The sequence below is a fragment of the Bos javanicus genome, chromosome 9 (assembly GCF_032452875.1).
Source record: "Bos javanicus breed banteng chromosome 9, ARS-OSU_banteng_1.0, whole genome shotgun sequence".
Lineage (NCBI taxonomy): Eukaryota > Metazoa > Chordata > Mammalia > Artiodactyla > Bovidae > Bos > Bos javanicus.
Window position 1 is genome coordinate 26,092,961 of NC_083876.1, and position 24,138 is coordinate 26,117,098.

The window sequence follows — 24,138 nt, forward strand, 5'->3', positions numbered from 1 at the left end:
CAGTCTGGGTTTTGCAGTGACTCCCAAATGCCACCTACTTCAGCACTGTTTTCGGAGAGAATGACCTAGGACTTATTCTGAAAATAGGGCACGAAGGACAACAGTCTGTTTCCCTTGGGACCGGTCACAAGTTTGGTGTCTTAGTTTTCGGCAGTCCTACAAAAACCAAGAAAGGTGTATTAATTCTTTCCAGTTACAAAGTCACAGCCAGTAGGAATAGTTCAAATTATGACCAGTATAGATTATAAAAGCTATTTCTACTCTGGCTCTTGAGGCTGTCTTTATTTAAAGATATGGGAAACGACCTTAAAGCAGAAAGCTCTATCCACACTTCCTTTCTATCCTAAACTCCAATACTTCAGTGTTGGTAGAGAATTCTAGGAAGGGAGGGCAAATGGAAAGGGATATTTTAGGAAGACCTATGATTTGACTTTCACTGTCTTAGAATATCCTTTTTATCAAGTGTTTCATTAACTGTAAGTATTACTGCTATGGTTTTTACTTTATATTCTTCTTATGGCTCGATTTATTTCAAACACTCATGTAATAAGGAAACAAAATCAAGTTCCTACAATATTAGATCTACTCCAGAGTAAAAGGGGAAGAACAATGAGGTTGTTGAAAGAAGTCTTATGCAAAAGTACCACGAAGAGAGAGGTTGCCAACCCCAACTCTGCTCTTTCCTCGTGTGATTAACTATCTTTTGACAACACCTGCAAAATTAAAGGCATCAGTGTTAATGACTATGAAAAACATGTTAGATTAAAAAAATAAAGTTGATGGCAGGATATAAAGGCTTTCTTTTCCTAATGAATACCTAAAAATGTTTGTTATACACATCTTAAATTAGGTATCCTAGGACGCCGTAGGCAGAGTCCATTTTCTGCCGTCTTTTTAAAATTTGTTGCTCCCAAATCCTGTTAGATATAATACATGTCATTTTCCTTTGCAGTCAAAGTAGGAGTCAGATTTTTAAACACTTCCACTTTCAATGCCTACATCAGCCACCTCTATGATTATGACCCACACAAATCCCATATTTGAAATGAAGTGCGCAACTGATCTCTACTGGTCCTACAAATAATTAATTTAGCAGTTTGCCCAACTGGGATAATTACTATAAAAATATACTTAATTGTTGTTAAGTATGGTATGGAACTTTTTTCTTTCTATTTAAGCATATAATTTTAAAGCTTAAGCAGAAAAGAATGCTTAGAGCAGAGGTGAAATTAACTGGGATGCCTTCTATTTATATCAGGATGATCAGCCTTCTTATGAAAAATCCAACTGCTGGAGAAAAATTATTACCTAAGGCATCTACCACAGCAGTAAAAATGTATCTGCTCCCATTTTAAGCTAATTCTCTAAAAGTATCCAGAGAAGGGAATGGCACCCCACAGTACTCTTGCCTGGAAAATCCCATGGATGGAGGAGCCTGGTAGGCTGCAGTCCATGGTGTTGCTAAGAGTCGGACACGACTGAGAGACTTCACTTTCACTTTTCACTTTCATGCATTGGAGAAGGAAATGGCAACCCACTTCAGTGTTCTTGCCTGGAGAATCCCAGAGATTGAGGAGCCTGGTGGGCTGCCATCTATGGGGTCGCACAGAGTCGGACACGACTGAAGCGACTTAGCAGCAGTAGCAGCAGCTAAAAGTATCACACAATGCTTTCCTTAAGACTGAAAACTATTGGGATGGCTCAAAAGTTTGCTTAGGTTTTCCCGTACGATGTAATGGAAAAACTTGAGTGAACTTGTGGGCCAACCCAATATCTTAAGAAACCTGCTCTCTGAATGTCTTCCACATAAGCTGGCCTTACTGGCATGTACTCAACAAAGCAAAGAACATCTAGGTCTGGATTTGATCTTACTGAGTAAACTGTCTTACCAGCCCAGTGGATATCTTCTGACCAGGGAATGCCAGGCACCCAACTTGATAGGTGTTTTCTGATGCAGTTTTTTTTTTTTTTTTTAACTGCAGGTCACTACCCTATTTAGTGGATCAGTAAGTGAACTTAAGGGTCTATGACTAGCGTTTTTTTTTTTTTTTTAATGAAATAAAACAAAGTAGATGAGAATAGAGTAGAAATTACTAGGAATACCCAGAGTTAGGGCAAGTAATGTTGCATGAAATTTTGCTTCATAGCCATTATTCTATATATGTGTGTATATATATATACAGGCACAACCATATACACATACACACCAATATAACAGAATGTAACGTAAGATGTATTGGTTATTTTGTATCAAGGTTTGAAAAGTTTGAACAACACATCTAAGAAGGAGGCTTTACTTCATTTAATACAAGATCTAAATTTTCACACACTCTCACTGCATAGGTCCCTCTTTCCAACGAGGTAAGGGTAGGAGTAAGCCAGGATAAGTGAGGCCCTTTTAGCTCTACTTAGAACACAGCTGTAGGAGGAAGAATCAACACTTACTACAGGAAGAAGATCCACCGAAGGATAAAAATGTGCCTTTCCGCTTAGATACCAATTGACAGAGGAGAGAGGCACTGTAGTCTCCACTGGAGTCATGAGTCTTCTCAGCTATGGTAACTTGTTCTGAAACCTACCCAGCTGTGACAGCTTTAGCGGAATGTGCAATACGCGTGGATAACTATGGGGTATCTTATTCAACAGGCGATGCCATAAATCCTGGCCACCTTTTCAACAGAAACTTCCAAAACAAGATCTCTATTAATTATTCTTAGAGGTGAAATGCTCCCCTTACCCTTCCCTCCAAACCCCAGCTAAAACCCTTCATGTTTTAATGCCATAAAAACCTTGGTAGATGAGGAGGTATAAAAACAAAAGTGCATCTGACAGTTTCTGGATTTAAGATAACATAAGACTTTGTACTTGCTGCCGATGCATGTGTCTATGTGTGTACACATGTATAAGTATATAATTACACATACACATGCACTTTTTGCCACTGTTTGACAAAAATAGCATCATAGTTATGTACTCTTCTGTCTCTTGCTATTCTTACTTAGCAATTCATAATGAATATGCATGCTAAATGGTACATCCATAACTAATTGCTTTAAGGGACTGGTGAATAGTTCATGATAAGCAAATACTGTATGTAATCAAACATTGCCTCTTTGATGGACACTTATTGACTTCACTGTTTTCTGGCTGGGGAGGTGCCCACTATAATCAGTGCTGCAATGGATATCTTCGTGCAGGTACCATTACATAGGGTAGTTTTGGTTCCAAAAAATGTCAAGAGAAGAATGTGAATTTTCATAGATGTTGCCCAATTGTTTTCCACAAAGACTGGAGCAGTTCACATCTTGCTGATTATTTATTTTGCATACTGTAGTGTGCATGCTGTCATGTGTGCAGGTTTTTTTTCTTTAACATACTTTCTTTAAGACCTTCCAGTGGAGCCATACAAACGCCAACAGCATCAACCTGTGCCACTTCAAGGCCCTTCACTAGGCACACTTCAACTACCTAAGCTTCTTTCCAATACTTATAATCTACACTTGATTTTAGCCAAAAGGCCGAGAAGCAATCCAACACTTTTGCCCTGTCAATCCTTACTACAAAGTCATGCTTCAAGCTCACTCTTCCAAGAAGTTCTCCTTTATAGTTATGACCCGGGCTGGCCACCCTGGACCATCTAGATGCTTCAGTTTTATACAGACATGTTCAATGCTGCTTTTCATTCCCATTTTCTTTTCATTTTTGTTTATTGTTTAAGTAGGTTCTATTGGAAATTCCTCAAAGAATGGGAATTTGTTTCTTTGGCTGTCCTCAGAGTTTCATGAAGTACTCAAAATACCATTCATTGCATTCTTAATCCCCACCATATGTGTGTGTGTGTCTGTGTGTGTGTATGTTACAATGTGGTATATAAACACACACAGTAATTTGTGAGTACTTGGTGCACAGATTACTTAAATTCCTAAAGTGAAAGTGAAAGTTGCTCAGTTTTGTCCGACTCTTTGCGACCCCATGGACTATACAGTCCATGGAATTCTCCAGGCCAGAATACATGAATGGGTAGCTGTTTCCTTCTCCAGGGGATCTTCCCAGCCCAGGGATTGAACCCAGGTCTCCTGCATTGCAGGCTGATTCTTTACCAACTGAGCCACAAGGGAAGTCCAAGAATACTGGAGTGGGTAGCCTATCCCTTCTCCAGGGGATCTTTCTGACCCAGGAATCAAACCAGGGTCTCCTGCATTGCAGGTGGATTCTTTACCAACTGAGCTATCAGGGAAGCCCTTTGTGATGAGTGGGATGGGGGGCTGGGAGGGAGGCATAAAAGACAGGTGATATATGTATAATTATGGCTGAATTGTGTTGTTGTAGGGCTTCCCTGGTGGCTCAGACAGTAAAGAATCTGCCTGCAATGCAGGAGACTGGAGTTTGATCCCTGGGTTGGGAAGATTCCCTGGAGAAGGGAATGGCAACCCACTCCAGTACTCTTGCCTGGGGAATCCCATGGACAGGGAAGCCTGGCGGGCTATAGACCATGGGGTTGAAAAGAGTTGGACATGACTGAGAAACTAACACTTTCACTTTCTTTTATTTCACAGCAGAAACCAGCACAACATTGCAAAGCAATTTCCCTCCGATTAAAGAATAAATTTTTTAAAGAAAAAAAAAAAAAAGACAGTACCCAGCGCCTGGAAAGTCATCATCCATCTAAATGGCAGGTTCCCTCCCTTTCTACCTTCAACCAACTCTCAAAACCGCCCCCTCAGCAACCTCTCCTGACTGTCTATACAGAGGCAGCCACTGCTCTCACCTCACGTTCTAAAAATGCAACTCCTACACCACTTTGCTCACGACTTCAGCTCACGAACCCCGAAAAAGGCAGCTTGTGCCTCTGCATGGTCAAAAACAATGCTGCGCTGTGCGTTTGTTCAGGTTTACAGACGTTCCCAGCGCCGCCGTGTGCTTCGCACCTCGCCTCCGAGAAGGCACAGCTGCTGTTTAAACTGATCTGTACAACGTCCAGCCAAGTGACATACATTTACGAGTACTGGCTTAATAAAATGCCCCCGGGCATTGACTCAGCATCTATGCCTTTCTGCCATCTCAGGACTCTGTCATTATATGCTTAACTGATTTCTAGAAAGTACAGCTGCCAGGGAGCATAGTCCTGCCTCCCTCAAGCCAGACACATCCTAGAGGTAGCCGGGCACACAAGAACTAGCCTGAAGGGGTGATGTAGGACAGAGCCACCAGGGGAAGTGAACTCAAACTCCACTTTCCAAACAAAAGCCAACTGCCCCAGAATCTCCCTCATGCCCAAGAGACTCCTCAGACCCTGTACCATCCAACACCAACTCACTCCAGCTCTCCTTTGAAACCTGAAAAAAGAGAGAAATTGTCCAGAGACCTATGGCTCATACCAGGCCAAGGGAAACAGATCAATCCTAAATGCCCACGATTATCTATGCTGACACATTTTAGTACCCCTCCTGGGTCATCACTGTATCACCAGAATCTAAACAGTGTGTTAAAAAGCAGAGACATCACTTTGCCAACAAAGGTCGTATAGTTAAGGCTGCGGTCTTTCAAGTAGTCATGTATGGATGTGAGAGTTGGACCCTAAAGAAGAACAGCACTGAAGAACTGATGTTTTTGAACACTTCTCAAGTGCTGGAAAAGACTCTTGAGAGTCCCTTGAACAGCAAGGAGATGAAACCAGTACATCCTAAAAGAAATTAACACTGAATATTCATTGGAAGGACTGATGCTGAAACTGAAACTCCAATACTTTGGCCACTTGATAAGAACTAACTCATTGGAAAAGACCCTGATTGCTGAGAAAGATTGAAGGCAGGAAGAGAATGGGGCGACAGAGGATGAGATGGTTGGATGGTATCACTGACTCAATGGACATGAGTTTGAGCAAACTCCGGGAGAGGGTGAAGGACAAGGAAGCCTGGTGTGCTGCAGTCCATGCAACGGCAAAGAGTCAGAAATGACTGAGCAGCTGAACAACAATATGTTGCCCAGCATACAGAAGATGTTCAGGAAATGCTTATCATTTAATAAATGTTATCATAAAGTAACATATGCCTCTGTCTGGTTCTATCCTCAGTGCTAGTGGAAAACACCCAAATTCTATAGCTATTCTTAGTCTGATATTTAAATTCCATGATTCTGGTTAAATCCTGGTTTGATTTCGTCTCTCTCTTTTTTCTCTAGAAAACAGCATGTATATAATCAGGTGAAATAGCTGGTCACCTTGACAGTATCACTAAACTCCCAGCAGCCTCAGTTCTTTTTGTATTATGGCCGGTAATGTTTCTTGAGTCTCTTAGATCTGTTACATAGTTCCCTGGGTTCCTAAATCCTAAATCCTCCTATTCCTAAATCCTATTCCTAAATCCTAAATCCTATTAGGAACTATTTAGGAATAGTTCGTATTCCTAAATCCTCCTAAGAGGTATCTTATATTACAACCTCTTTGTCTTCCTGAAGTTTGGTCTTGGCATTGTTACTTATGCTAATCATTTAGATCACATATTAACAGGTTTGCTACCTCATTGCTACAAATTTATTTGAAGTATGTAAATTAATAATTCATTAATAATATGACATCGTGTTCACTGCCATCAGATTTTTCACCTTTCTGGATCTTAAAGAGAAAAGCAAACTGTAGACTTGAACCCAACTTCTAAGACTACTCTATGCCATTATTTCCTCACGTCTTCTGTTTCCAGCTTTGTAATCTGCACAAGAGCAATGCCAGCCTCCTTTACACCCCCTGAAAAGACTGTGAATACTCACAATTAGATGTACTGAATAGCATTCAGCAAGTATAAAGGGTTATGGTAATAGCAAGTCATTTGGCTGCCATTCTGTGGGCCACCAGAGCTGGGAGCTGGTATGATTCTATTTCTTTACTTAAAGGAACTTTGAGCAAGTAAATAGAAAACATTTTTGATACCTGAATGTATCATTAGAAAAACTGGGAAACAATGTTTTATATAGATGTGAAAGAATCCCACTCATGTTTTCAATTATAAGTTGAATTCTACAGAATGGGGTAATTCACACTCCTTTATATGCTCTGATAAAGAAAAGCTGAATACACACACATAGATATGCTGAACTTATTTATTTATTTAAAAATTATGTATTGAATTTAATTTTCAAATTCCAATTTGTTAGTACTTTCAGGAACCTCAAAGTTAAAGTGAAATTTTGCTCAATTTAAAAAAGTTATAAATCATGCTTGGCACTAACTGTCCAATTAACCATAGCAAGTGGTAGATAACCCTGGGAAAATGTTCAATTTCAAATATCTGTCCTTGAAATCATAACAAATAAAAGCCTGCCTTTCTTTTCCTCCCTTCCTCTTCTTCTGCCTTCACTCCATAACAGAGTTGAATTGACTTACAACGTCATATATGATGAGATAATAATTGCACAAAAATAAAATAGGGCTTGTATAGCAACTGTGAGAAGACATAGGGAAACTGACATATCTGATGATTCCCAAAGACTCTGAGTGGAACTCAGAGTGATAGAACGCTGACAGAAGAACAGCAATAACCAGAACTATGAACAAGAGATAATGAAATGGTAGTGTCAGGATGGTATCAGAGTTCTGCCTGGTGATGGATCCAGGTGCATTCAGACTCGAGGTAGTAAGTGACTTTCCTTGTCGAAATGGCTTTCAAACTCTCTCTCTCCCTTAACCAGATTGCCTTGAAGATGCTACTCCCCAGGGCAACACAGCCCTCTTAAAAACTATTTTTGAAATTTTCTTAGAATGCTCAAACAACATTATCATGCACGAGAGCCGAAAAGACTCACTTCAAATAAGAGCTGCCTTCTCAGTATTTCTGTCCATAAAAAGATTACTGGTATTCAGAGTAAGTACACTGAAGGACTAGGAAAAAAAAGTTAGTACTACCAAGTGAAAAGAAAGAAATTAAAAATCATTCTGCAACATTGAAGCTATCCTGTGGAAAAAACTTGTGCCTTAAATATATACCAGACACAATGAAATTATCAGCATGGTAGAGACAAAACAGTATAAACTCACATTACCCTAAAGCCTAAATAGAAAGGGAAAAAATGATCTGCCTGTGAAATGTTTTAAGGAATTTAAAAAATAAATATTCAGCCACTAATACTATGAAAATCAGTATTCCAATAGTGGTTCTTAGCTAACAAAGGGCTTAGAGGCACGTGGGGATTATTATAATTCCTATTTACACTTGAGTACGACAAGGTTGCATATTGTCACCCTGCTTATTTAACTTATATACAGAGTACATCATGTGAAATGCCGGACTGGATGAGTTACAAGCTGGAATCCAGACTGTGAGGAGAAATATCAATAACCTCAGGTATGCAGATGATAGCACTGTAATGGCAGAAAGCAAAGAGGAACTAAAGAGCCTCTTGATGAGGGTGAAAGAGGAGAGAGAAAAAGCCAGCTTAAAATTCAATATTAAAAAAAAAAGATCATGGCATCCAGTTTCATCATTTCATGGCAAACAGGAGGGGAAAAGATGGAAGCAGTGACAGATTTCCTCTTCTTGGGCTCTAAAATCACTGCAGATGGTGACTTTAGCCATGAAATTAGAAGACAATTGCTTCTTGGAAGGAAAGCGACGACAAACCTAGACAGGGTATTAAAAAGCAAAAATATCACTTTGCCGACAGACGTCCATAGAGTCAAGGCTATGGTCTTTCCAGTAGTCATATACACATGTGAGAGTTGGACCATAAAGAAGGCAGAGCGCCAAAGAATTGAAAGCTTTTGAACCGTGGTGCCAGAGAAGACTCTTGAGAGTCCCTTGGACAGCAAGGACATAAAACCAGTCGACCCTAAAAGGAAATCAACCCTGAATACTCATTGAAAGGACTGATGCTAAAGCTGAAGCTCCAGTACTTTGGCCACCTGATGCGAAGAGCCGACTCGCTGGAAAAGATCCTGATGCTGGGAAAGATTGAGGACAAAAGGAGAAGAGGGTGACAGAGGATGAGATGTATCCTCTAGATGGTATCATGGATTCAATGGACATGAACTTGGGCAAACTTTGGGAGATGGTAAGAGACAGGGAGGCCTGGTGTGGTGCAGTCCATGGGGTCACAAAGGGCTGGAAGTGACTTGGAGACTGAACAACAACAACATTCACTCTTGAGGGAGTCCAGCCTCTGAGCAGTTGACTTTAACAGGAGGCTGAGTAGGATGACCCTGTCTTTCTTTGAGCAACACTAAGTGCTGTTGTTGTGCTAATTGCTCAATCCTGTCAGACTCTTTGTGACCCCATGGACTGCAGCCCACCAGGCTCCTCTATCTGTGGGATTCTCCAGGTAAGAATATTGGAATGGGTTGCAATTTCCTTCTCCAGGGGATCTTCCAGACCCAGGGATCGAACATGGTCTCCTGCATTACAGGCAAATTCTTTACTGTCTGAGCCACCAGGGAAGCCCAAAGGGTGGTACAGTCACACTGAGGAGGGTTGTAGGTGGCAGGTGGAGAGGAAGAAGAAAGGCTTCCCTGACCAGGAAGAGAACCGGGGCTGCGGCAGTGAGAGCCCTGAATCCTAATCACAGACCGCCAGGAAGCGTACCTGGTACTTACTGCTTTAAGCAACATGTCCTGAGGGCTTTCTTGGGTAATCCACTGTGTTCCACAGTACACAATGATAAACAGAGTAATGGAACAAAGCACAGTGTTTTTCTTCTTGAAGTTCTCTGTTGCCAGGAGAGCTAAAGTTGAACAGGAAAGTGACTGGGGAAGTTGTGTCCAAATGAAGGAGAGAACCATGAAGGATGCCAAGAATGCAGTCAGGTGTGTCTGTTAAGACTGAGTGGTTCAAAGAATATGAAGGATTTCGGAGATACAGCAGAGGTCTTTACAGCTGGGTGGAAAGAATGTTCATATTTTGTAAGAGGCAAAGAAATGCAAAATCCAATCAAGTGGGGGCTGCAGATTTCCCTCTAGAAGTCCCAGAATTGTGGACACAGCAGTTCAGGGTATTCACCGGGGTCACCAGTGAGAATGTAGGCAACGTTCCAACCTAAATCTCTTGTCCTTGTGCAACTTCACACATACTCAGAAAGCCAACTCTGTTTCCTGGAAAGTAAGCTCAGTTAATAAAGTCTCTGTGCAGAGTATCAACCCCACAAAGATGCAGAATCATCTGTGAGCATCACTCCACCCACCCTCTTCAACTGTTCACTGTTTTCTTTAACATTGACCAACACATCTAGTATACTACATCTTTAATTAATTTATGTTGTTTACTATTTATATGGGCTTCCCAGGCGGTGCAGCAGTAAAGAATCTGCCTGTAATGCAGGAGACCTGGGTTCAATCCCTGGGTACAGAAGATGCCCTGGAGAAGAGAATGGCAACCACGCTAGTATTCTTGCCTAGAGAATTCCATGGACAGAGGAGGCTGGTGGGCTACAGTCCGGGAGGTAGCCCATGTTTACTATTTGCCTCTTCCCTCCAATGGGCTTCCCTTGTGGCTCAGCTGGTAAAGAATCCACTCTGGATTCGATCCCTGGGTTGGGAAGATCCCCTGGAGAAGGGAAAGGTTACCCACTCCAGTATTCTAGCCTAGAGAATTCCATGGACTGTATAGTCCATGGGCTCACAAAGAGTTGGAAACGACTGAGCGACTTTCACTTTCTTCCCTCAAATAGGGGGAAGAAATTTCCTCAGGGCAGAAATTTTCTTTTTGTTTGCTTATGTTTTTCTGGAGTTTAGAACAATGCCTTGACACGTAGATATTTCAGGTAATTACCACATGAAGAAATGAGTAAGACCACAGAACTGGCAAACTTGTGGGAAGGTATCTGAATATTTGGAATTTCATATTATGGTTGAGAGAGTTTCATCTTTTGAGAGACTATCAGGTTTATAATTACAATTTTAAACATTTAATTAGGTCATTGATTTAAATGTGATTTTAGGGTAGAAATCTTACTAAATTTGTAAGTAACATTAGAACATTTAAGAGAATTTTAGATTTACTATATTTATATATTTAATTTCTAGATTTACAAGATTTAAGTAATTGGGCAGGACAGTCAACTGGAAAAACTGAAATTGACTATCAGCTAAATGTATATATTGGTTAATATCATACTATTTTAATATTATACTATTCAAAGTTCCTTTAACAGTAATTATTAGCATTTGCTCATTTTATAAATAGGATAAGATTTGCAAGCTGAATTTAAGAATGTAAATTTTCTGAAACTTTACATTCATTTCCAATGAATAAAATGTTAACTGTTAAATGAAAAAAAAAAAAAAAAACCCACTTCCAATAGTCTTTTCAACAGGGCACAAGAACAAACCACAGCGTGATTCAGAAGGGAGAAGGCCACACACATATGACAGGATCACAGGGCCTCAAGATAGGAAGAAAACCCACATTCGGTTCCAGTGTCCCCATGTAAAAGAAACCAGCCTGAGCCAACGACCCACCCCAACCCAGATCTTGCCGTGTTTTCATCTGCAAAATGAAGTGACTGTATGAGATCACTAATTAACTTCTCCCAACTCTCGGTGATGATGTTGTTCCTTAAGGACATAACAGATTCAAAATGCCATGGAAGTTGGGAAAAGAGAGGGATTAACTCCAGGGAGAAAATCAGAAGTTCATTAGCAGTTGGATGGGATCTGTCAAGCCAAAATGAGAGGAACCAGGATTCCAGGTGGACAAAACATGGGAAACTAGAAAGTGGGCTTGGGAAATGGAGACACAGAAAAATGTGCAATGGTGAGCGTGCCATCCAGTACAGTCAAGAGAGCTCTTCACTGGCGTGTGGATAAATACAGCTCACAGCTCAAAAAGCTGATGTGTTAGCAGCAGCATTTACTGTATCTGCTAGGAAGTCAGAGACATTTTAACAGCACAATGGTGGTATTTACATAGGGCCTCAACAAACATTTGATTATCAAAATGATTACATCTATTTGTAGTAAGATTGCTGCGGCTGCTGCTAAGTCACTTCAGTCATGTCCAACTCTGTGCGACCCCATAGATGGCAGCCCACCAGGCTTCCTGTCCCTGGGATTCTCCAGGCAAGAACACTGGAGTGGGTTGCCATTTCCTTCTCCAATGCTTGAAAGTGAAAAGTGAAAGTGAAGTCGCTCAGGCGTGTCCGACTTAGTGACCCCCATGGACTGCAACCTACCAGGCTCCTCCATCCATGGGATTTTCCAGGCAAGAATACTGGAGTGGGGTGCCATTGCCTTCTCCGGTATTAGGATTAGATTTTACCAAACAAATATGCTTTCACATCACACAGTAATTCCTTGGGAGCTTATTTTAAATTTACTTCATAGTGTGCAACTTCATTAGTATAAAGGCTAATCCTGAGCCAAATATTCATTTTACAGAATACATCTTGAGTTTTATGAAACTAAAAGAATACCCACAAAGTCTGATATTTCTCTAAGAGATCCCTCAGAAATCAGAATTTGCCCTAAATTCTCAACAAAGCTAAAAATACTCTCCAATGAAAGGTCAGTGAAATTGGGAGAAAAATGGATGCATATGCATCAATATTTCAAACCCTCACAGGCCATCAGCAAAGACCTGGGAGAGGTGGCTCATTCAGAGAAGGAAATAAGTGGAGTGGATGTAAGAATAAAGACATATCTTCTCATAAATCTCTATCAAAGAGCAAGCAGACCAGGCCACCCGCACATTACAGGAGAAAATGCTACCAAATTCCGGTAGCTTTTATTTCTATGAATGAGACTTTCATTTGTCCAGGTAAAACAGCATGCTCAAGTATTGCTGATGCAGGGTTTCCCACTGCACTGAAAATCAGCTGCTCGGGTAAAGCATCCTCACGAGAGTGAGTTACAGTCTCTCTTTCTGGTCCCTCCAGTGCCCTGTTGGACTCTGCACCAGGACAGCCAGGAAAACCTGGGAACCCAGGGCACACGGTTCATCTGCACAGCTCATCCTGAAGTCTATTATGTATTTGTTTGATAGTGCCTTAATGGAGACTGGGAGAAACCCAGTATCTATTTCTTTGCTTGTCAAATATACATCAGGTGTCCAGTGACCTCTTTTCTTTCGAGCTGTCTTACCAAAAAAACTCCATTTTAAAAAAGAAATTCTTCATTGAATCAAGATATCACGGGGAAAATTAGGAGGTGATTGATCTCATTTCCCAGGAAAGCGCCATTAGAAGTACCTCTTGTCCAGAGTTTCTCTCATCAGCCTCCAGGCATCTCTTCTTGTCTCCCGCTGTATTTCCTTTTCTCTCTCCAAGGCTCACTCTTTGTGGGTCCTTCCTTCCCTACTTCCTGTATTTCCCCCTCACCCTCTCCAGAGTCTTCTCACTCTCCTTTTCTTAAGAGGAGCAACTTAGTTCTTCCCCAGCTTCTATTTTTATATCGCCATCCCTCAACTCCTAAGCTTAATATCGTCTTCGGTACTTCAATATTGGAGATAATCATGACAAAGAAAGAATACTGAGAATTCTTACTATCACTCTTACTGTATTCGTGTGTGCTAAGTTTCTTCAGTCATATCCGACTCTGTGCAACCCTAGGGACCGTAGCCCGCCAGGCTCCTCTGTTCATGGGATCCTCTAGGCAAAGAATACTAAGAGTGGGTTGCTATGCCCTCCTCCAGGGGATCTTTCTGACTCAGGGATTGAACCCATGTCTCCTACATCTCCTGCATTACAGGCAGATTCTTTACTGCTAAGCCACCGGGGAAGCCCATCCCTCTTACTAGCGCTTCTTTAATTTAGAAAGATTTGATGAGAAGTTACAATAAATTTTTTTTTAAAAACTAGCCATTTCTTATAAATATTGAGATGTTCATCCCCTATTACACCCTGCTGGGGTTAGATAAGATGTTATCCACTCAGTACTATTCACTCCTTCATTTTTGTTTCCTCCACAAGTATTTACAGAGTGTTTTCCATGGACCAGTTATTGTTCCAGACACTGGGGACATGAAAATAAACAAGACAAAGTTCCCTTCCCTCAAGGAGTTTAAATAATAGTTGAGAGAAAGTAGAGACAAACAGTTATACATAATACGAAATGCCATAGTGCTATGAAGAAAAAGAAGGCAGAATAAAGGAAATAGATTGGGATGGATATATATATGTACATGTATACATATATGTATAGGTATATATACATACATAAAATATATATGCATATAAGACTCCTTGGCGGAGGCAAGGCAACCCACTCCAGTATTCCTGCCTGGAGAATCCCATGGACAGAGGAGCCTAGCGGGCTACAGTCCACAGGGTCGCAGAGAGTCGGACATGACTGAAGTGACTTTGCACAGCACAGCACACACATATATATTTATATATATACATAGTTTTCATTTGTGCCTTATTTTTTGAAACCTCTGAAATAGCAAGAGCAGAAACCTACATTTGTCATTAGGAGCTTTTCAGAATACTCGGAAATCTCAAGCATGCTGCTAAGCAACAGACACCAGGACCTTCAAAGGCCTGCCACCCAGAACACACACCTTGCTCCATGGGCTCCGCATTGCTTCAGCAAGGCTGCACTGTAATAATCAACATCCAAACCACAAAAGACCAGAAAGAAGATCTGCCATCTGAAAAGATAAGCGCTGCCAGCACTCCCCTGCCTCTGATGATCTATGAAATTATTATGGGAGAAGCAGTGGAAATGGAAGCAAAGAATTTAACTCATTCATCCTCAAAATGGCTTCCCAAGCGGCGATAGTGGTAAAGAATCCACCTGCCAATGCAGGAGACACAAGAGATGCTGGTTTAATCCCTGGGTCAGGAAGATCCCCTGGAGTAGGAAATGGCAACCCACTCCAGTATTCTTGCCTGGGAAATCCCATGGACAGAGGAGCCTGGCGGGTCCCTGGGGTCACAAAGAGTCAGACACAACTGGGCAACTGAGCACTCACATTCTCAAAATGTGTCCAAATGATGAACACGGCTTTGTATGTCTGCCTATCTCTAAGTTTTGATCCAAGAAGGACCAAAGGAGCAATCATTTAAAATACCCTCTTGTTAGCAAAATTGCAGTGTGCTTTACTAGGTAAAATTTACACTCCAGAAAAGAACTCTGCATGCAGGCCAGATATCCAAATTTCAGCAACTTATATATTTATTTCTATCTTCAACCTACTCATCTTTCCTTAGCTCCAGAGAGCTATTTTTAATCGCATGGTAGGTGGTGTACAAAATCCAAAGAGTTTTCTGATAAAAGAATGCATTAAAGATAGTAGCTTGACACCTAACTGCTATGACAAAAATAGGGTGGTAAGCTCATAAGAAAGGACTTGGTTTAATAAATAACTCTCACATTTCCTTTTCATTACTGGAATAGTACCCAAGCACTGTCCAAAGTGCCTCATGGGCATTGTCTCAGTCATCACCAAACCCACCACTCTCACCATTTTTCATATGAGAAAACTGAGACTTAAGTTAAAACTCACACATCCAAAAAGTAACTGAACTCAATTCAGTTCATGAATTCAATTCTATGAGACAACATCTGTGTTCCCACCACTAGGGTGGAGTCTCTTTATATGCCAGAACCTCTTTCCTTTTTTCTTCTATTTCTTCCTCCTGACTTCTCCCCACATGACACACTCATATCCTCAGCCTGGAGAAACAGCTTATGTGGGTGTACAGTCATTCTCTAAATGCGAAGGACCAGCAGCCAGACTTAAATTTTAGGAATCACGTTAGGAAAAGAAAATATCTAATTTGGCTGTAAACTTCGGAGAAGGCAATGGCAACCCACTCCAGCACTCTTGCCTGGAAAATCCCATGGATGAAGGAGCCTGGTGGGCTGCAGTCCATGGGGTCAGAAGCGACTTAGCAGCAGCAGCTTTCCACATAGAAATGGAAACGAGCATAGTTCCATTATTGCTGCTTTATAGCTTTGTGTGTGTGTGTATATATATATAGGAACAGCAGCTTTATACACACACACACACACACACACACACACGCATGCATGCTAAGTTGCTTCAATCATGCCCAACTCTTTACAATCCTGTGGACTGCAGCCTGCCAGGCTCTATCCATGGGGTTCTCCAGGCAAGAATACTGGAGTGGGTTGCGGTGCCCTCCTCCAGGGGTTTTCCCGAACCAGGGACCAAAGCTGAGTTTCTTATGTCTCCTGCACTGACAGGCGGGTTCTTTCCCGCTAGCACCACCTGGGACATCTGGTACATACATGTATATGTACTTTTATTTTTAAAAAGCAACATGTGATAAAGAATTTGAATGAGCCTTTCACGAACAAAGGAGCTCAAAGGACATTTGACCCAACCTTTTGAGCAAGAGGTGAGCAAACAGACCTGAAATCCAGGCGGAGGGATCACACAGGGGTATGCAAACCAGAAATCATTCCTCACTGGGGTCACCCTGGGGTCTGTCCACCATGAGCACAAGTAGGGGCTCCCATACACGTGCATGCAGCAACCTAGCCTGGTGAGTTTATATCAGAAGTTTCAAGCAGAGTGTGCATCAGAATCATTGGAAGGGCACTGGAGACAGAGATGGCTCGTCTCCAAAGTCTCTGTTTCAGTAGGTCTAGAAATGAGGCTTGCATGCATGTAGCTTCAGTCGTGTCCAGCTCTGTGTGACCCCATGGACTGTAGACCACCAGGCTCCTCTGTCCATGGGATTCTCCAGGCAAGAATATTGGAGTGGATTGCTATGCCCTCCTCCAGGGGACCTTCCCAACCCAGGGACTGAACTCTCATCTCTTATGTCTCCTACAGTGGCAGGCAGGTTCTTTACCACTAGCACCATCTGGGAAGCCCAGAGTGGGGCTTTAAGGATATGCATTTCTAACAAGTTCCCAGGTGAAGCTAATGAGGATGGTCAAGGGATCACACTTTGACAAGCAGTGCATTGCCCGTACACCACTGCCACCTCTAAGAACAATCAGCTCTGTCATAGCTCAGGATGAAGACTGTTCATGCTGGCAGCATGGTCCACCCACGAAGGGACACGTAAGCCTGGCAGCCCACTGAGGGCTGTTTACGCAGAGTGTTCTGGAGTCCTGGGTACCCAGAAGACAGCCTAGAAGAAGAGACACAGGTTCTAGGTGCTCACTCTGGACAAGGCGCAGCTAGACGAAGCCTAAAACGGGGCCGTCTGAAGTTAATGGCTCAGGACGGGTGTCAAGAATTGTGAAGGGTTGGATTTCGCCCCACTTGGCGAACAAACAAATTAGCCTGCCAGCTTCTGCTGGCAGAAAACACCCGACTCCTGGGTCACAGAACAGAGAGAATTTATTACTCACAGTGATAGCAGTAGCCATGGTAACATCATTGCACCGGTTCCCTGAGCCCTAATTCTGGCAGGGTGACACGCTGAGGGCCAGGTGTTGTCTGATTACACAGTGGGATGAGTTTCTGAGACCAACACCGAGATTAGGATGCTCTGATTTTATACAGATCCGCAGACACTGGGTCTCGCTGGAGTCCTGATCTTTATTATCTCGGACGGTAAACCTATCTACCCCTAAGGGAGGCGGTCTCTGTCTTCCAAGGCTGCCTGCTATGCAAAGCCTCCCTGAAAAGACAGTCCAGGGAGAATCAGCAGTGAATGCCTTTGCTCCCAAGACCAGCCGTGAGGAAACTCGAGAGACCAACAGAGAACTGTCTCCTCACAACAGGGCCTGGCTGCCAGGACGAAGGGTGACCCCGACTGGAAACGAGGATGAGGACATGAGCCGGGGAGGCAGCCGAGGGAGAGTTTCTGAGGCAGAAGACTCAGTGAGTTGAAAGGCTGTGAGGAGGCAGCCGGGGGAACTCAGAAGGAGTCCATTAGGAGATGAGGTCAGGGAGGAAATGAGGAAGAAGGGGGACCGATCATGGCGCAGCCTTGTGGCCACAGCAAGGACCCCACCCTTTATCCTGAGCGAAAGGAGAGCTGACTGCCGAGTCCTGAAGGGATGAGTGGCATGGCGCCACGTGTTTTGAGAGGGTCACTCTCGGCACCATGTGGAGGAACAACCTGAAGACAGGCCAGGGCCAAAGCAGGGAGACCAGCTAGGAAACTCCAGGAGAGAGTCCGTGAGAGATGATGGTGGCCCAGACCATCATCTGCGAGGTGCAGAGAGGGTGCAAGTCATTTGACTCTAGGCATATTTTGAAAGGCGGATTCTCTGGTAGCTCAGATGGTGAAGGATCTGCTTGAAATGCAGGAGACCTGGGTTCGATCCCTAGGTTGGGAAGACCACACCCACCTCCCACCCAGAAGAAGAAATGGCAACCCACTCAGTCTTTTTGCCTGGGAAATCCCATGGAGAGAGGAGCCTGGCGGGCTACAGTGCATGGGGTCACAAAGAGTTGGCAACGACTGAGCGACTGACACACACACTTTCATATTTTTGAAAGTAGAGCTAGCATGACAGACTGGAAATGGGCTATGATGGGGCAGGGTGCCCCAAAACAAAAGCTTTCCAAGGATAGGTTTGGGGCTACTGTGGTTGAAATGCTGTTGTTAGCTGAGATGTGGATAACTTTGGGAGATACTAGGATTCTAGGGTTATTTCCAAGAAAGAAGATCAGAAATTCAATGTCAGACACATTACGTTCAAGATGCTTATTAGGCATTCATGTAGAGACAGCAAGTGAACAGGCTGAAGGTGAGGGGCCAGGTCCAGGCTGAGAAAACAGATGTGGGAGTTGTTAGTTTACAGATGGAATTTAAAAGTATGAGAAGCTCACCAAGAGAATGAGTGCAGATAGAAAGAAAGGAGACTGAGGCAGGGCTTGTGAAGGAGTAGGGGGAAAGCGCTTAGCATCCTGGAAACCAAGAGAACAAAGTGCTCCAGGGAGGAGGGACTGAGCAACTGTGCCAAGTGATGCTGGTATGGTACTGGCACAAAAACAGAAATATAGACCCATGGAACAAGACAGAAAGCCCAGAGATACACCCATGCACCTATGGGCGCCTCATCTTTGACAAAAGAGGCAAGAATATACTGTGAAGAAAAGACAGTCTCTTTAATAAGTAGTGCTGGGAAAACTGGATGGCTATGTGTAAAAGAATGAAATTAGAACACTTCCTAACACCACACACAAAAATAAACTCAAAGTGGATTAAAGACCTAAATGTAAGACCAGAAACTATAAAACGCTCACAGGGAAAACGTAGACAAAACACTCTTTTACATAAATCACAGCAAGATCCTCTATGACCCACCTCCTGCAGTAATGGAAATAAATGAAAAAAATAAACAAATGAGACCTAATTAAACTTAAAAGCTTTTGCACAGCAAAGGAAACCATAAACAAGGTGAAAAGACAACCCTCAGAATGGGAGAAAGTAACTGCAAATGAAGCAACTGACAAAGGATTAATCTCCAAAATAAAGTAGCTCATGCAGCTCAATCAGAAAAACAAACAAGAAAATCAAACAATGGGAGGAAGACCTAAAGAGACATTTCTCCAAAGAAGGCATGCAGATGGCTAATAAACACCTGAAAAAAATATTCATCATTGCTTATTATAAGAGAAATGAAAATCAAAACTACAATGAGATATATATCACCTCACAACAGTCAGAATGGCCATGATCAAAAAAAAATCTACAAACAATAAATGCTGCACAGGATGTGGAGAAAAGGGAGCCCTCCTGCACTGTTGGTGGGAATGTAAATTGATACACCCATTATGGAGAACAGTATGGAGATTTCTTTAAAAAATATATTAGGAATAAAACTACCATATGACCCAGAAATCCCACTACTGGGCAAAAAACCTGTGAAAACCACAATTCTAAAAGACACCCCAATGTTCACTGCAGCCTTATTTACAATAAGCAGGACATAGGATAACCTAGATGTCCATTGACAGACGAATGGATAAAAAAGTTATGGAACATATATACAATGGAATATTACTCAGCCATAAAAAGGAACAAATCTGAGTCAGTTCCAGTGAGGTGGATGAATCTAGAGCCTGTGATACAAAGTGAAGTAAGTCAGAAAAACAAATATCATATATTAATGCGTATATATGGAATCTAGGAAAATGATACTGATGAACCTATCTGTAGGGAGTAGTAGAGATGCAGACGTAGAGAACAGATTAATGGACATAGCGGGGGAAGGAGAGGGTGGAATGAATTGAGAGAGTAGCCTTGAAATACATACATTAACATATGTAAAATAGATAGCCAGTGGAAATCTGCTGTATGATGCAGGGAGCTCAACCCTGTGCTCTGTGACAACCTAGAGGGGTGGGATGGGGTTGGGGGTAGGAGGGAGGTTCATATGTAGGTTCAGATGTCCCCAACCCAGAGAGAGGGGACATATGTATCTATGGCTGATTCCTGTTGATGTATGGCAGAAACCAATACAACATTGTAAAGCAATTATCCTCCAATTAAAAATAAATAAATTAAAAAATTTTTAAACTAAATAAAAGATGACAGAATAAAAAATGTTAGTGCTAACACCACTATCATTTGTCCATTTCTCTTAATGAAGGAAGTCAGCAACCCCATAACATACATAATCAAAGAATTTAAGTTGAGTGGGATGGGAGGGGGGAGGCAGACTGTGAAGGAGGGGATATATACATGATTATGACTTATTTGCATAGTCATACGGCAGAAACAAGCACAACATTGTAAAGAAATTATCCTCCAATTCAAAAATAAAATATACTTTTAAATGTAAAAAAAAAAAGAATGTAAGTCATTAGGGGGGTAGGTAATATTGTGATTCCAATTCTTTTCAAATGTATATATGAATCGATTTTTAGACGTGTGTTTTCCCTCTGTTTTTTACTGGTACTCAACCCACTTTTTTTTTTCCAATACAAGATTTGCTTTTCAAATGTATTAGATTTTCTGTTTGTAAATACAAGGGCCTTTCTCTCTCAGATGCCAAAATCATTTCTGGAAAGGAGAGGCCAAGGTCTCCGTTCAGCCCTTCTCCTGCATGCAAGAGAATCCGTAAGGCATATGCATTGAGCACTACCATGGAATAACCAGCTGCCTTTGGGCTGGTGGATCAGTTCTGTTCAGTTCAGTTCAGTCGCTCAGTCGTGTCCAACTCTTTGCAACCCCATGAATCGCAGCACGCCAGGCCTCCCTGTCCATCACCAACTCCCGGAGTTCACTCAGACTCACGTCCGTCCATCGAGTCAGTGATGCCATCCAGCCATCTCATCCTCTATCATCCCCTTCTCCTCCTGCCCCCAATCCCTCCCAGCATCAGGGTCTTTTCCAATGAGTCAACTCTTCTCATGAGGTGGTCAAAGTATTGGAGTTTCAGCCTCAGCATCAGTCCTTCCAATGAACACCCAGGACTGGTCTCCTTTAGGATGGACTGGTTGGATCTCCTTGCAGTCCAAGGGACTCGCAAGAGTCTTCTCCAATACCACAGTTCAAAAGCATCAATTCTTCAGCACTCTCCTCTCCCAAAATAGCAAGATCATATTTCAAAAAAGTTCTGCATGTGTGTTCTTACCTCTATACATTCTCTCAAGGGTCACAGTGACAAATGCGAGTCCTAATCCTCAGAATAAGCTTCCTTCTTTCAGGTACAGAGTCATTGGGCTCTGGAAACCTGACGGAACATCTCATATAAGCAATTGGAACCAGATCCAGCACACACTAAGTCCACAATAAACAGACATTTTCCTTGTCAGTAATGTCCTTCGTGGAATGTGTAAATTAGGAGAAATGGGTAAGTGCTTATAAGAACCTTTCCATCATTTGAAATAAACTTTGCAGAAAGCAAGAAGATGGATCCTGGGGTATCAAAAGAGGAATAATGAGGATCAAAGACTTCAATTTCTTCCTGACTTGTCTCAACTCTTAAGTAAGGGAACCATCTTTCCATGATGTCTTCATGTAGAAATGAATCCTACATGAATTCTGAAATCCCAAGTGTTGGCAATATTTATAGATTATTTACTGTTCTCATTATCGCTACTCTCAGCTTGTTCACATACAGGGGGCGGAAATCAGGGGAAAACAAACAAGTAAATACCCAACAGCCAGAGCCTCTGAAATAGAGAAATCTGAAGAGACTCCCCTCTCATTGTACCCGTAGTTATAATTTTCTTCTGAATGAATCAGTTCTGTTTCCAGGATCCTTGACAAGCTGCTCTTGCTAATGATTGACAAAAGAAGTGTCTAATTATAAAAAAATTGCGTTTTGCAGTTTCCAAGGGCTTGGTGGATTCTGTGTTTTAGATATATGTCAGAGAAAATGTAATTTGTGTAAGGTGCAAATAACTAGATTTAAGTCTAGAGATGAGATGTAACATATATACACACGTTTTCGGTATGTGGTACATCATTTGGCTACAGCACAAATAGCCAAGCATCGGATTTTTGTCTTCTGAAGAAGAAGTAATAGGTTGGCGATAAAGGGGTATTCTTGGAGATTTATGGTTTTATTCTGGGACTTTCACATGCTCTGCATCAAAATGCAACATTTATAAACAACTCACACTGTGAGAAACTATTTAAAATTCATCTTTCCTTGAGGACCCAAAGCTTTCTTTTAGCCAACTCAAATTCATTAAAATGTTCTATTGCCTTCCCTGGTGCATTAATAATGATTCTTAATTTTATGCATAGATTTTAAATACATTACACTTCATTTCATAAACATTCAATGACAAGTAGAATGACAGGCTTGAAAATCCACAGTTTAGGGTCATCCTTCATGTGTTCTTAACTGCATCCTGACTCAGTTTAGGAGGTGGCTTTAAAGTGTTGCTGGGGACATTCCAGAACTGCAGTAATGATGAACATTGACATACGTGGAGAGCAAGCCAGGCTGGTAACTGGGGCTGCCACCCTCTTTTCTCCAATTGCCAGTTTTTAAGTATAGATGATTTGCACATTTTAAAGGATAGTTGCTAAAGTACTTATTTATTATTTACTTAGTTCCTTAGGCTTCACTGGTGGCTCAGAAGATAAAGAATCTGCTTATAATGTAGTAGACATGAGTTTGATCCCTGGCTGGGGAAGATCCCCTGGAGAAGGAAATGGCAACCCACTCCATTACTCTTGCCTGGGAAATCTCATGCCCAGAGGAGCATGGCAGGCTATGGTCCATGGTGTCACAAAGAGTCGGACATGACTAAACCACTCACCACACACATTGGCTGGTAAATTAGAGGAAGTAAGCAAGTCTGCTCAGTCTCAGTTCCATAGTATAAAAATACAGACTTAGTTCAGAGGTTGTATTGTGAAGAATACAGGAGACAACATATTAACACCAAGTACCAAATCTTATGATTGACCAGAAAATGGACTCATATACTTCTAAGTTTTTTGAAGCAACTTCTCAAATTCTGCCTGCCAGAAAGTATTAAGAAAACAAGGCACATATTAGTGAATGCAATTCAAAATAGCTTCTAGTATGCTGAGCTGGATGATTCACAAGCTGGAATCAAGACTGCCGTGAGAAATACCAAAAACCCCAGATCCGCAGATGATACCAACTCTAATGGCAGAAAGTGAACAGGAAATAAAGAGCCTCTTGATGAGGGTAAAAGAGGAGAGTGAAAAAGCTAATTTGAAACTCAACATTAGTTGTTCAACTTTACCTGTCCAAGTAAAATTTGAAGCTACTGTATTACTTGCTTTTTACTATTTATCCTATCTGTTCGCATGTCTTTGTTTTATTTAGTTATTTATTTGCTTCTTTCCTTCAAATTTTACTTGGACAGGTAAAGTTGAACAACTAAAAAAAAAAACTGTTTATGTTAAACACCATTAAAAAAATTTTATGGAGGGAAGGGACATATGTATACCTATGGCTGATTCATGTTGACATTTGACAGAAAACAACAAAATTCTGTAAAGCAATTATCCTTCAATTAAAAAATTTTAAAAATCAAAAAAAAAAAAAAAAGAAACTCAACATTAAAGACATTAACATCATGGTTTCCCGTCCCAACACTTCATGGCAAATAGATGGGGGAAAAGTGGAAACAGTGACAGATTTTATTTTCCTGGGCTCCAAAATCACTGCAGACAGTGACTGCAGCCATGAAATTAAAAGAAGTTTGCTCCTTGGAAGGAAAGCTATGACAAACCTAGACAGCATGTTAAAAAGCACTTTGCTGACAAAAGTCCATATATTCAAAGCTATGGTTTTCTCAGCAGTTAATGTATGGATATGAGAGTTTGACCATAAAAACCATAAAG

At 41.6% G+C, this 24,138-nt stretch overlaps 1 protein-coding gene across 5 annotated transcripts in view; it reads right to left on the reverse strand.

Annotated features, from left to right (window-relative positions):
• The window catches only part of TPD52L1 (TPD52 like 1), a 92,333-nt gene that overhangs the window by 62,164 nt on the left and 6,031 nt on the right, over positions 1-24,138 (reverse strand). The window contains exon 1 of one of the 5 annotated variants that reach the window (XM_061427373.1): positions 21,437-21,522. The exons of the other annotated variants lie outside the window; for them this stretch is intronic. Within the exon in view, the coding sequence (XP_061283357.1) occupies positions 21,437-21,446 (10 nt within the window). The 5' untranslated portion in view covers positions 21,447-21,522. Of the gene's footprint in view, positions 1-21,436; positions 21,523-24,138 lie in introns of those variants that run through there. 5 annotated transcript variants of the gene reach the window in all.